The sequence below is a fragment of the Camelus dromedarius genome, chromosome 17 (assembly GCF_036321535.1).
Source record: "Camelus dromedarius isolate mCamDro1 chromosome 17, mCamDro1.pat, whole genome shotgun sequence".
Lineage (NCBI taxonomy): Eukaryota > Metazoa > Chordata > Mammalia > Artiodactyla > Camelidae > Camelus > Camelus dromedarius.
Window position 1 is genome coordinate 28,823,534 of NC_087452.1, and position 14,771 is coordinate 28,838,304.

The window sequence follows — 14,771 nt, forward strand, 5'->3', positions numbered from 1 at the left end:
CTTCTTTACTGTAGTCCTAAAGGTTATTGTGCCCAGAGATGGTACCAGAGGTCTCTTATAAATTTTTAATAAGTCTTTAGACCTTCTGGGTCCTAAATTTAGTGCTTCATTTAGTACCTGCATTACTGCAAGGCAAATGCTTGACTTATTTGGGGGCAACTTTGCTACTGACCAAGACATACTTGAGACCTTTCTGATGTTCCCACATGAGTCCCCACTGCCTAATCACTATCCATTGAAACACCATCTCTTCTGCAAATGCATCTTTTGCAAGGCTCACATTTTACATAAGAATTTACAAGAAAAAGACTAAGCATTTTTCCAGTACAGAGCGGGAGAAAAAATCTTGTAAATGTTCAGTGAGTTCTTCCTGATTTATATGTCATCATATTTGCAAACTCAGGGACTCGATGGGCTGAATTATAAATGTTTTCACAGTCCTTGTCTGGGTACAATGGTTCCTTTTTATGATTTTTTTAGCCTATTTCAGAAAATTATTTGGTTTACTCATAGACTAGCTCCCCTGACACAATGGAAAACTGCAGTTATTTAAGAGATAATTCAGGGCATACACATAGCATGTACAAACACATGTACATACACAAACACACACATCTTACATTTAACTCAGGCTTTCAATAACTGAAGAACTCAAGTAATATTTGAAATAACACTTAAGACTTGAAGTCTCATGTTTTGTAATTGACTATCCAGATAATTACTCAGTTCTCTACATTTCTAATTTTAGGAAATTCCATAATTAAAAGGTATTAGATTAATAATTGTTTGTTTCAAGGGTCTTAAAAAGTATTAAGGTTATAGTTGGTTCTTTTTATTTTGTGTATGTGGAATTTAAGAAAAATTATTTTGGACATTTGTTTATGTTTATTTAAAGATACCCTTTTTGTTTCATCTATGACAAGAAATTTGTTTTTTAGAATAGTTGTTATAATATGCAAATGATGAATATTCTGGTTGTAGTTAGCTGAAATTGTGAAAGAATAATTTCCTTTTGAATTAAGTAATATAAGATTCAAAGATACATCATTATTAGTTTCCAGATGTATTACTTACACTCAGCTATTATATTTGGTATTAATTAATTGGATTTAAAGTAAAATTTAAGTTTTGTAATATGTTAGAGTTCTATAATCACCATAAAATTTTATTTTAAAGAGCAATATATTGTTCATAATTCAGAATCATGCAAAGATTGAAACTTCTTTTAGAAGACTGAGATCAAATATAATGTTTCCAACAGTTTATATACCGTTTTGCTGTTAAGATATGAAAGGACTGTTAAAGTGCTGTTAACAGATACTAAACCCCCAAAGTGCTGCAATGAAGAATCATGTTTTTACAGTGCATAAATTTAGCAAATTATTGCAAAAGCCATAAGTAGCATGGAAGAAAAGTCCTCAGATTCATTATTTAGTGTTCTTGTTGCACTTTATGGTCATGACTAATCATTTGATTATTTTGAGAGAAATGGTTTTTTTTTAATTAAAATTGTTAGGGCCCATTTCAAAGAGAGAGTGCTATTTTACATTATAATTGAATATTCCCTGCCTAGTTTCACAGCAGGTTTCTGGACTAAAGTTAATGCTTTCCTTTCTAGGCACTTGGGATGACGAACTAACATTTTATTGAAAATAATCAATGACTAACTCTCATAAGAGGAGTATAAATAAACTTGTGATTTGTCATATTGATACTGTCATTCCCTGGTTTGGTTTTAGCCACTTTTTGCTTTTAGCTTTTAGTTAGATATAGTATTAATCTGAAATTTTGCCTTATTTTCTGAAATAGTTCTAAATTCTTTCATTAAAATAACCACTAAGTATTGTTATGTATGTCTTGTCATAAGTGATGACTAGATTTCTCTTTTGTGCTTAATTCAGGCTTTCAAAACCAGTTCACATCAAAATGCCAGCTTGCTCACATCAGTGAGGCTCCAAACTTTGTTTTGATTATTCTCATTTGTGGAGAAATTTTCTTACATATGGAAACACAAGAAATTTAATTGGGGACCCTCAAAATTTACTGATCTAATATGTAGTAGAGACATTTTTGAAATGTTCTTTTCTCAATTTTGTGTTTTTATAAGGTGCTTGAGAGTTGCTCTAAAAGTTACCAGAAATATTTTGAAGCAGAAGTAGATGCCTTATATTTTTTTTAAAAAAACGAGTTGCTTTTAAATTGACATGTCTAATCAGAAAAATTAAATCTCTACATTAGGGAAAGAAGTGCTCATTGATATTCCTTTGGTTTTAATGACTGGTGTATGTCTTTGAAAGTGACAATGTGTTTTGCTATATTTATGATAAGTAAGTTCTGAAACCATTAAAAGAAAATCCATACCAACCTGCAGTTGTCAAGACCTAAATTCCTGCCTAGTGAATGAAGTTGATGTGCCTTAGATAAATGGAATGCGCAGTTGCTTCCTGATCTTATAGGGGAGCTCATTTCAAACCAAGGGGAAGTACTTATACATTTTCCATCTAAATCTTGAATGGGTCAGAGTGCCATGATAGGAATTTGCTCAGATAGTGATTTATTCAAATATATTTATCATGTTTTTGCAGTGTCTAAAGTACATTATGCTCAAATCTGTTATCTACTTTTGTTCCACATCAGGAGCTGCCAGTCCAGATTAAAGAATCCATGTTATAATTTGAAAAGGCAAGAGTACTGCCTAAATGCAAATAAAGTACTTCCTTCACTCCATTTTTAGAAGAGGCTCTGGCCTTGCAACTTTGAAGGCAGCATTGGCTTTATAAGCTCAATTTCCTCTTGCATTTCTTTAGTATAGTATCTCCCCTATGTCTGTAGATCACAGTATAACACAATCATGTTATACTGCTTAACAATTTCAGTTTATCCTCTGGAAAGTTGTGAATCATGCTGAGTATAGTGGGTTACCTGCAGTATCTTTTATAAATTCCGTGGAGACTGTTGCCTCCACTACTTAGGTTGGATGGAGGACTGACCATTCTTCAGTCATGTGAAACTCTCTCTTCTTTTGGGTCTTCACATGGACCCTAGTGATGACCCAGAAGCAGCTGTTACTACCCCATTTCTAAATGAGAAATTCTTATAGCTTTCTATTGACTTAAAATATTTTAAATGATACCTGTTTACACCTTTATTTAATAACCTTTCCAAGAATTCTGGCACCAATATTGAAGGTGGTTTGACATAAATTATTTTGCCCGGAAATCAGTAGATACTTTTATGGAGATGAATAGATGTATTTAACTCAAAGATATTATTGAAGTTGTCTATTCCTTTTAAGAGGAAGAATCATTAGCACCCACAAATTATCTAACAGATACCAGGCCAGCTATAAACTTGTTTATGGTCTTTATTTTAATAACATGATCCAGGTGTAGCATCACATGAGGTCAGCGGTGGTCTAGATTCAGGGTTGCTTTTTCCTAGGCTTTCTGTACTTCTAAATATCTTGTGAGTCCCTAAACCATACTCACTTGCTAGTTTAAAAGACTACCAACCCATCTAATTTCACCCCATGTTGAAAATTGGCCTTGGTTAATCTTCTTTTCAAGGAACTAAAATAAGGATTGTGCTCACATACCTATAACCAGCAGACTACTTTCTTTGTAAACCTAACAGGGAGGCTTCTCTAAGGCATATGTAGTATATTGTCAAAAATTAAATAAACCTATTAACTTAGCTGTATAACAAGCCCCACTGATGGGATGCATATTATAAAATAATAATCCCAATAAAACCACAAATGAATAGTATACCTTCCCCATGTTTTTCATTTTGTAGTTTTCATTGTCCTTAGAGAAGCTTATTCATTTGCCCATAGTCATAAGACACAGGGCTAGATTTAGAATCTAAGTCTTGCAACTAGTAATCCTGTATCCATTTATTAAAAATTGTGATAATAATAATCTTAAGAATGAAAACAACCAAAATAAACACAGCAGCTAACTGCTAGCTCTTTTTGAGTCTTCAAATCTGAGTCAAAAAAGGAATTTTAACTCGTCAGAAATAAACATTTATTCATTTTTTTGAGTGTTTCTAGCTGTTTATTACTCAGAACCATAATTCTTTTTAAAAAATCTCAATGTCACTGGTTGTGTAGTTTGAGAAAACTGCCATGAAAAGGGTTTAACTGCCATGAAAAGGGTTTAGCTGCCATAAAGTGATGATAATATAGCATGAAAGGGAAAGAGATTTAACATGAAATTTTTGTTTTCTTTTTCTTAGTAATCTAAAAACTATATATTTTAAGTGCTTTTCTGTTATAAGAGTAATGAGTTTATTATTATCACAAATAGAAGTAGTTATATGGAGTATTTTCTTTTAAAATAGAATATCTACTCTACATTTTAAGTGGGGGATTAACAAATTTTAATATTCATTACTTCAATTTTAAATAAAATTATTAGATGAATAAACTCCTAAAAGCATGTTAGCTCAGAATTCTCTTTCAGATTATCTTAATTATAAAAAGCTCACTAATCTATTTTAATGAAATTCAGTATACATACTAAATAAATAAAAATAAATGTTTTCTGAGAAACATTGATGAAGAGGGTGCCTGATAGTGTGTTGAACTGATACATTTTTTTCTAAGTTCCTTTATGTAGTTGATTTATTTTTTGAATAAGAAAATCTTAGATTAAAGATTGTGAAAACAAATTATTCTGCATCTATCCTCATGCTTAAATAATATGTTACATGCAAAAATATCCTAAAAATGATTATTTTGTCATAAATAAGAAATTTATTTTTATTTATACTAATTTTTGAATTTTCTTCTACTAAATCATTGCAAAGACTGTCAGCCTTCTAACAGTAGTATTAGTATTAATTTTCTAACCATGCATGATTCATTTGACCCCACAGTAGCTATAGCTTGCTTGCCTTGTTTTTTCCCTGAAAATTTTTTTTAAAAAGTGTATAAAAGCACAATAGACATCTGTTCTACATAGCAAGACAGCAGGACAACTTAAGTCCTAATAAATTGTTAACATTTTATTATTTCACATGTGGATTTTGGAGATACATACATGTATGACCTCTCTAAACTTTCTATGTTGAATGTGCACTGTTGTTAAACTACTTGTTTTTTCCCTGCCTGCTCTTTGAAGAAGTCAATTAGGAATAATGGGAAACAAGGGGTAGGCAAAACATTGCAGTGCAGTGTTATTTCCATCTGTCATGGAATATTTCAGCCAAAAGTTTGTTTTGGGAAAAAAAAAAGCCATAATACACTGTCACACTCACAAAACCACAAATACTTTGGCTGCAAATTATTCTGCAGTGTTGTTGCTGTGTTGTTGCCTGTGTCTGTTCTCCTGTGTAAAGCTGCCTCCGCCCCCAACCCATGCATGTGTTTGCTGATTCTCATCTGTGTGCTTGTTCATGAACCAGCTCATCCTCCTCCTTCAGGTTAATTTAATCAAAAGAACAAGAATTTATGGGTATGACTGTTAGCTGGAAAGCCCTTCTGTGTTTTCAAGCCTTTCTTTCATTCTGCATCTTTTGCTGAAATTTCTCAGTGGGATGAAATGTTCAATAATCAGTCAGCCAGTTCCTTATGTGTTACTTGGTTTTACATATGCTCTTGATGGTTATTGGAGAAATAATTTGATATTGTTTTATCTCAGCTTCTGTGTATTAGAAAAGGAAGCTGTTACTGTGAATCACTTCCTTAACTGTGAGGAGTTGAATTGTGTTAGTTCTGCTAGCCAAACACCAGGAATAAAGACATTGCTGTCTCTATATCCCCCAATTCTTAGTGGGGAAAAGAGTAAAAAGTAGCATCATGTAACGAAACAAAATACCAACAATAAAAGAAATTCCCCTAAAAATCAGGATTGTTCTAAGGTAGCTGAAATGTGTGAGTTTTCCATTTTGCCTTTTAACTGACAGTATACCCATAATTCTTGATAGTTATTATTTTTTATCTCCAAAGTTAATTTCTGGGCCATTGGTGGACTGCACTATCTATTGTTCTAAATTGTTGTCTTAACTGCATTCTTTAAAAATATAATGTTGAAGGCTCATAATGTTGAAGATGACTCCAGGATGAACCCAGAGTTTGCAGACCGAATAAAACAGCTTGATAAAGAGGCATCTTATTACCGTGATGAGTGTGGCAAGGCCCAAGCAGAAGTCGACCGGTTGCTGGAGATCCTCAAGGAGGTGGAGAATGAAAAGAATGACAAGGACAAGAAGATTGCAGAACTTGAGAGGTAAATTTTGGAGTCATGTTGTGAATTGTCTATAGGGAGTGAACATTGATTGCTTAGTTGCCCATCTCAGGTTATGGTGGATTTGGAATGCATATTCATATTTCAAGGTAGAAACAAGTTATGTATGAGGAATATGGCTTGTTAGGGATGATGATGTGTTTCTGTGGGATGCTCAGAAGTCAATTGGCTTATCTTTTGAGGGCTACGTATATCCTCCGTGTTTAATAATGGTCAACTTTCTTTGAGTGATATCCATGATCTAGCATTTGTGCCAGTAAATCATGTCAGAGATTAAGGCTTTACGTGAAACCTCAGTTTTTTTTCCCATCAAAGACAAACATTTATGCTGTAGGTTTGTTTTTAAGCACAGAATATGAAAGAATATGTTTGGGAATTTATTCAAGACAGGGGAAAGGGAAAGGAGCTTATGTTCTTTGGATGTCTTTCAGGACACCGCAACAAATACATCTTGGGATTTATCTTTTAAGAGGACCTTACGCCATTTGGTAAATAAATATGTTTGAATAGTGTCCTAAGGCAGGCCAAGCTGATAGCAAATTCTGTCTAAAAACAAAGAGGGTTATATTGGATTCCAGAGTAGTTAGATTTTCAGATAAATCATATTCATATTGTATTTATGTATAGTATAGACTCTAAAAATAAGCTTTCTTTCAATGCTTCATATAAGGAAAGAGTTTCTGAATAATCTTACATAACTCTATTACTTCTGAGGATTTCTCATTGGTTCAGCAATACGATAGAATTTGTCTTTCCTAGATTCAGTCCATATGGAAGAGATCAGCAAATTTTAAATAAATCAGTGAATGTTTGCCAGCTCTGATCAAGACACTTGTGAGGCCCTAAAGGACTTCAGGACATATGTAGAATAGCTTTCTATGGTCTTGTAGAAAGATCATGAACTTTAGCTACAGAAAGACCTGGATTCAGATTTTGCCTCTGCTTCATGCCAGCTGTGTTACCTTGAATCTCTTTGGAAGTGAATCTCTTAACAACCTATTAAAATGTATCACATTTTACAAGTACCAGTTCCGAGTGTAATGTGAGATGTAATACAATTATATTATTAACAACAGCTGAATACTAAAACAAACAAATTATCAATATTATGTTACTCTGCATTAAATGGATAGGTTAATTCTCAATAAAATTTCATTTTCAAAAATAGTAGTTAATACATCTAAACTCCGAAACAATTATTTCATTCAAAAATCTTAGCATTAGATTGATGATAATCTGATTCTTACTCAGTGTGACCAACTTTAGAAATTAAATCAAGATTTTTTTCCCTAAGAGCAGTGTATAAACTAAAATCCTTAAGGATTTTATTTTAATTTTAAAGTGTGGGAATGTTATACCAGCCTACTGGGTCTTAAAAATACTGTTAATTTTAGACATATCTATCTGGCTATTTTGGAACAATTAGATTTAAATTTTTTTTCTAAAAAAGCTAGTTTGAAATCACAGGGAAGTTATGATCATGTCTCTTTTATTGCTGAGAAAATTGAGACCCTGAAAGGTTGAATGACCCTTTGGAAATTGGTCCTGTGATCAGAAAGAAACAAAATTGTAGGTTTCTTTACTTCTTGTCCACTGCTCTGAGAAGTGACTCATAGAAAGGATGCCCTAGATAATATTACTGATAGTAATAATAATAATAATAGGTCATGTGTATTTTACGTACACAGCATATCAGGTCCTCTGCCAAGCACTTGACTTGCAATACTGTATACCATTTAATCTTACCCACAACACAGAAAGTCTCATTATCGTCATTTTATAGATGACAAAACTATGATTAACAGATTAAGTAACTCCTCAATGTTGCACAGTTTATAAGTATCAAAGTTGAGATTTGAACCCAGGTCTGGCAGATGAGTGACTGAGAACAGTCCCATCCAACAATGGGCCAGAAGGAAGAACCTAGTCCAGTAGCACTCAATAATCACATAGCTGGCAGAGAGGCATTGCTACTGGGCCACAGGAGATCTGCCTCATTTTTATTAGCTTTCATGATGGAAAGCAATGTGCCCCACATTTAGAAAGCATATTTTTTCTGCACTAAACCAGCTCTGTAGAACTGTAATTGAGAATGAGGATCAGCTACTATAAATATTTGCATAAAACAGCATAATTGTCTAGTTGGACAAAGAGGTCTTAACTGGACACTATTGCCATTAAATCATCAAGAATATTCACATTTTTATTTCCTCAATATGGAATGCATTAAAACAACAGTGATTTTATAGGCATTTATCTTTATGTACTTTCTGCACATTTTCTTTATCTCTGCCTTTGCCTCTCCTTAAAGCTGATGCCTCCCAAGCACTGTAATTCATAAAATGTGCAGTGGGACTCGACTCTGTCCCAGTTCCCTGCCTGCCTGTGTCTTGAGTCCAGCAGCAAAGCATAGTCTGGGAAATGTCTGAGCCCAAGCCCCAGCCCAGCCAAGACCCAGAAGGAGGTGGGGGTGGAGATCAAGATGGGAAGTTTCTTGGGAAAAGGAGAGCTCAGCCTTGGCCTGCCTTTAGAAGCATTATCTGCTGGGCTACATATGTATTCTAACCAAAACATCTTCCTCAAGTTGTCAGGCAGCCCTTCTCAAATTGGGCAGTATCTCCATTTGCTGGCTTAAAGTACAAAATTCATACCTCATAATGTTGGGAACTAAAGATTTCTTAGCAATGTGACATATATCTCCATTTTGGAGTCAAGGAGGAGTGTTTGCAATTAAGTCTGTGATTTTGAAAACCAGAAAATTGAACTTGAAATAAATTTGTGGTCGCTGGTCTGTAATGTGACCTACCAGTGTGAAAAGACAGATTTTTTTTTTTTTAAAGCAGCTAGTGTTCTAAAATATTCTCAAGGGGGTATTGCCAGCATGGCGGAGTAGAAGGATGCATAGCTAATTCTATCCCATGAATACACCAAAAATTACACCTACAAACCAAACAGTTCACACAGAATACCTATTGAACTTTGGCAGAATATCTCTTACTTCATAAATACAAGGAGATTCCTCACAAAAGCGGGTAGGAGAAAGAAAAAGGAAATGAGTGCAGGACCTGTCCCTCAGGGAGGTAGTGGCGAATGAGGAACAGCACCCTCACTCTAGGATGCCCCCTCTCCAGCAAGGAGGTCAGTGGGGACAGAAAGGAAGATTCCAAGGCTTGGAGGAGAAAACAGTAGCTGCTTGGCACACACAACTGAGAGGGACCAACACAGAAGGTCCTTGCAATACCCAGCCCAAGATGTGGGCCATAGGGGGCGGGCCAGGACTGCTGGAGCTTGGGCTTCTGCATATGAGCCCCAGGAGAGGACTGGGGCTGACTGAGCAGAGGCAGCCTCAGAGGGCTAGAGTGTAGTGCGGGCTGTGGCTGGGAGTATGTGCAGAACAGAACAGCGTGGCACCCTCATTAAAAGTATTACTGCTGTGTGTGTGATGGGAAGGGTGCAACACAGCGGGGCCATAGCCACCATCTCTACTAGCCCAGGGGGCATTGCTTAGGACCACTGTTGGCGCACATTCTTGCAAGAATAGGCAAGGATCAGATGTAGCCTTCTTCTCAGCTTCCTCTGGAGGGACACAATCCCTGATGCATGGCTCCCTGGGAGAGGTAGGATTGAAACCTGAATCCATACCCAGGGGTCCTGCAACTTCACAGGTGGAACCAAAATTTGGTTCTAGTCCTAGGCAGCAGTGGCACATTTGCTCTGCTGGTGACTTTGTGGACCTGTGCTTCTAAAACAGACAGGTTTGACATTAACACTGGGCCTGCATACCATACATGGACATGGGGATGGAGTCTATGCTGACCCTGTAGCACGCCATGGATGCAGGTGTGTGACTACAAGCTAGAACTACAGCGGGTTCTAGTGCCTGATGTCCCCAGATCTGCATTGGTGACTCTGTGGGTGCAAAACGTGGGGGACACCAAAAGGGGTTGCAGACATTCCTGTGGCTGAGGCGGGGACAAGGGCACCGTCAACAAAGTGTACTTTTTAAGCCCCCATAACAAGTGACAGACAACACCACAGCGGGCTTACTGGGAGACATCTCCTGTGAAGTAATACTCTGCAGCTCCTCTTCTGGCAGAAGAACTCCAAACCCACCTACCACACACCTCAGTTCAGAAACAGGTCTGGAAGCCTCTATTCCAACAACGGGAGCAGTCCCAGCCCATGTCAGGGCTGTGACAGAACAAAAAGGAGGCTCTGCTCAACAACCAGGGCAGGCTCTGAACACCACAACACCAACCACATCCCCAATCAAAGGAATAACAGCCAATACACATGGAAGAAAGACGTGACAAAGGTCCATACTAAAAACAGCCTTCACAACAAAGTAATGAGATTTGCACAGTCTACACAGAAATGCCCCAATTTAAAAAAAAAAAATACCCTTCAAGACCACAGTAGATAACTGATACTCCTAAATCCATAGAGTCAGAGAAATATAAGTAAAATGAAAAAGCAGAGGAACCACTCCCAGTTAAGCGAACAAGAGAATCCCCTGAAAGAACAAACAATGAAATAGACCCCAACAGTTTACTAGAACATGACTTCAAAAAGGGGTTGATAAAAGCACTGAAAGAAATGAGAGAATATCAATAGAAATGCAGAATACTATAAAAAGGAAAAGAAGAGCCAATGAAAATTAGAAAACTCAATTGCTAAGATAAAAGCAAGCTAAAGGCAGTCAAAGGCAGACTAGATAATGCAGAAGAACAAATAAGTGACTTAGAAGACAGGATAACAGAAATCACCCAATCAGAACAGCAGACAAAAGCAAATGAAAACCAATGAAGGCAATATAAGGGACCTATGGGATAATATAAAGCATGCTAATCTATGAATGATATGAGTCCCAGAAGGAGGAGAAAGAGAAAAGGGGATAGAAAAGGTATCTGAAGAAATCATGATTGAAAACATTCCAAACCTAAAGAAGGAAACAGATATCCATGTATAGGAAGAACAGAGGGTCCCAAACAAGAAGAACCCGAATAGACCTACCCAAGATGTATGATAGTTAAGTTAAAGATGAAAAGATTCTAAAGGCAGCAAGACAAAAACAAAGAGTTAGAAGATGTCAATAAAAGAGGACATCAAAATCATAAAAGGTGGGAGAGGGGAGCAGGAAAATGCAGATTTTCTTTTCATTCTTCTTAGAAACAGATATAATAATGGGTTAACATACTTGAAAAACAGGGTAACCACAAATCAAAAGCATACACTAGAGTCACAAAAATGAAAAAGAAACCAAGGTAATACAAAAGGAAATTACCAAACCACAAAAAGAAAAAGAAAGGAACAAAGAAGAAATACCAAAACAACTGGAAAACAAAGTTTAAAATAGCAATAAAGACACATGTATCAGTAATTACTATAAATGTCAATGGACTTAATACGCCAATCAAAAGACATAGAGTGGCCAATTGGATAATAAAACAAGAGCCTATAATATGCTGCCTACAAGAGACCCACTTTAGGGTGAAGGACACACATAGATTGAAAGTGAAATGATGGAAAAAGATGTTTCATGCAAATGGAAATTACGAGAAAATGGAAATAGCAATACTCATATCAGACAAAATAGACTTTCATACAAAGGCCATAAAGAAAGACACTATATAATGATCAAAGGAGCAAGAGAAGAAGATACTACATTTGTTAACGTATATCCACCCAATATAGGAGCACCTAGATATACAAAACAAAATCTAACAGACATAAAGGGAGAAATTGATGGCAACACAATAACAGTAGGAGACTTTAACACCCTACTAGTATCATTGGACAGATCTTCTAGACAGAACATCAGTAAGGCAATGAAAATACTAAATGACATAATACAGTGGTTGGACATGGTTGATAGTTTTAGGACATTACATCCCCCAAAATATAATATACTTTCTTTTCAAGTGTGCATGGAACATTCTCTAGGATGGACCACATACTTGGACACAAAGGAAGCCTCAACAAATATAAGAGAATAGAAATTATTTCAAGCATCATTTCTGACCACAATGTCATGATACTAGAAATCAACCAGAGAAAAATGAACAAGAAAAAAATGACTGCGTGGAGACTAAACAACATGCTACTAAAAAAACCAATGAGTCAGTGATGAAATCAAGGAAGAAATTTAAAAAATCCTTGACAAAAATGACAATGAAAATACACCACACAAAATTTATAGCAAAAGCAGTCTGAAGAGGGAAGTTCATAGCAATTTGGCTTTCCTCAGAAAACAAGAACAATCTCAAATAAACAACCTAACTTACCACCTAAATGAAGTAGAAAAAGGAGAACAAACAAAACCTAAAGTCAGCAAAAGGAAAGAAATAATTAAGATCAGGGAGGAAATAAATAAAATAGAGATTTAAGGAAAAAAAAACAGTAGAATAAATCAATCAAACCAAGAGCTGGTTTTTTGAAAGAGTGAACAAAATTGACAAACCACTGGCCAGGCTCACCAAGAAGAAAAGAGGACATAAATAAACAAAATAAGAAAGGAAAATGGCAAAACTACAGTCAACACTACAGAAATACAAAAAATCATAAGAGAATACTTTGAATAACCATATGGCAACAAATTGGACAACCTAGAAGAAACAGACAGGTTTCTAGAAACATACAGTCCACCAAAACTAAATCAAGAAGAAAGAGATCATTTTAATAGACTGATCACTAGAAGTGAAACAAAATCAGCAATAAAAAAAAAAAACCCTCCCTGCAAACAAAAGTCCAGGACCAGATGGCTTCACTGGGGAATTCTACCAGACATATAAAGAACTCATACTGATCCTTCTCAAACTCTTCCCAAAGATTGAAGGGGAGGGAATACTCTCAAATGCAGTCTATGAAGCCATCATCATCCTGATACCAAAACCAGACAAAGACACTACGAAAGAAGAAAATGATAGGCTGATATCATTGATGAACATAGATGCCAAAATCCTCAAAAAAAATATTAGCAAACAGAATCCAACAACACATAAAAAAAGATCATACATTGTGATCAAGTTGTATTCATCCCAGGGACAAAAGTATAGTTCAACATATGCAATTCAATCAATGCGATGTACCGCATCAACAAAAGAAAGAACAAAAATCACATGATCATCTCAATAGACACAGAAAAAACATTTGATAAAGTTCAGCACCCATTTATAATAATAATTCTTACCAAAGTGGGTATAGAGGGAACATACCTCAACATAATAAAAGCTATTTATGACAGACCTACAGCCAGCACAATACTAAATGGTGAAAAGTTGAAAGCCTTCCCACTAAAATCTGGAGCAAGACAAGGATGCCCACTCTGACCACTTCTATTCATCGTAGTATTGTAAGTCCTAGCTGTAGCAGTCAGGCAAGAAAAAGAAATAAAAGTGATACAGACTGGAAGAGGAGAGGTAAAATTGTCATTATATGTGGATGACATGATACTACATATAGAAAACCCTAAAGGCTCCACACAAAAACTACTAGAGCTGATAAAAAAAATTCAGCAAGGTAGCAGGATACAAGACTAACATACAGAAATCAATTGCATTTCTTTATACTAACAATGAAATATCAGAAAAGGAAAGTAAATAAACAATCACTTTGAAAATCACATCCCAAAATTAAAATACTTATGAATAAATCTGACCAAGGCAGTGAAAGACTTATATGCAGAGAACTATAAAACTTTGATTAAGGAAATTAAAAATGACTTAAAGAAATAATAAGGTTATCCCATGCTCTTGGATTGGAAGAATTAATATTGTTAAAATGGCCATACTACCCAAAGCAGTCTACAGATTTAATGTGATCCCTATAAAATTACCCCTGACGTTTTTCACAGAACTAGGACAAATAATGCTAAAATTTATATGGAATCACAAAGACCCAGGATTGCTAAAGTGATACTGAAGGAGAAGAATGAAATTGGAGGAATAACCCTCCCAGACTTCATGCAATGCCACAAAGCTACAGTAATCAAAGCAGTGTGGTATTGCCACAAAAACAGACATATGGATCAATGGAACAGAGTAGAGAGCCCAGAAATAAACCCACAGACATACGATCAATTAATCTGTGGCAAAGGAGGCAAGAATATACAATGGAGAAGACAGTCTCTTCGGCAAGTGGTGTTGGGAAAACTGGACAGCCACGTGTAAATTAATGAAGTTAGAACACTCCCTCATACCATACACAAAAATAAACTCAAAATGGCTTAAAGATTTGAATATATGACATTGTAAACCTCCTAGAAGAAAACATAGGCAAAACATTTTCTGACATAAATCTTAGCAGTGTTCTCCTAGGGCAGTCTACCCAGGCAATACAAATAAAAGCAAAAATAAACAAATGGGACCTAATTAAACTTACAAGGTTTTGGACAGTAAATGAAGCCATAAGCAAAACAAACGACAGCCTATGGAATGGGAGAAAATATTTGCAAGTGATGCGACTAACAAAGACTTAATTTCCAGAATATGTAAATAGCTTATACATCTTAATAACAACAAC

At 35.6% G+C, this 14,771-nt stretch overlaps 1 protein-coding gene across 7 annotated transcripts in view; it reads left to right on the forward strand.

The window, feature by feature from the left end:
- Positions 1 to 14,771, forward strand: part of ERC2 (ELKS/RAB6-interacting/CAST family member 2) — an 870,990-nt gene that overhangs the window by 410,847 nt on the left and 445,372 nt on the right. For all 7 annotated transcript variants that reach the window (XR_010384837.1, XM_064496413.1, XM_064496412.1 and 4 more), the window contains one exon: positions 6,040 to 6,233. Coding sequence is in view for 6 of the 7 variants with exons in the window: in XM_064496413.1 (XP_064352483.1) it covers positions 6,040 to 6,233 (194 nt within the window). In the remaining variant the exon portion in view is untranslated. The remainder of the gene's footprint in view (positions 1 to 6,039; positions 6,234 to 14,771) is intronic.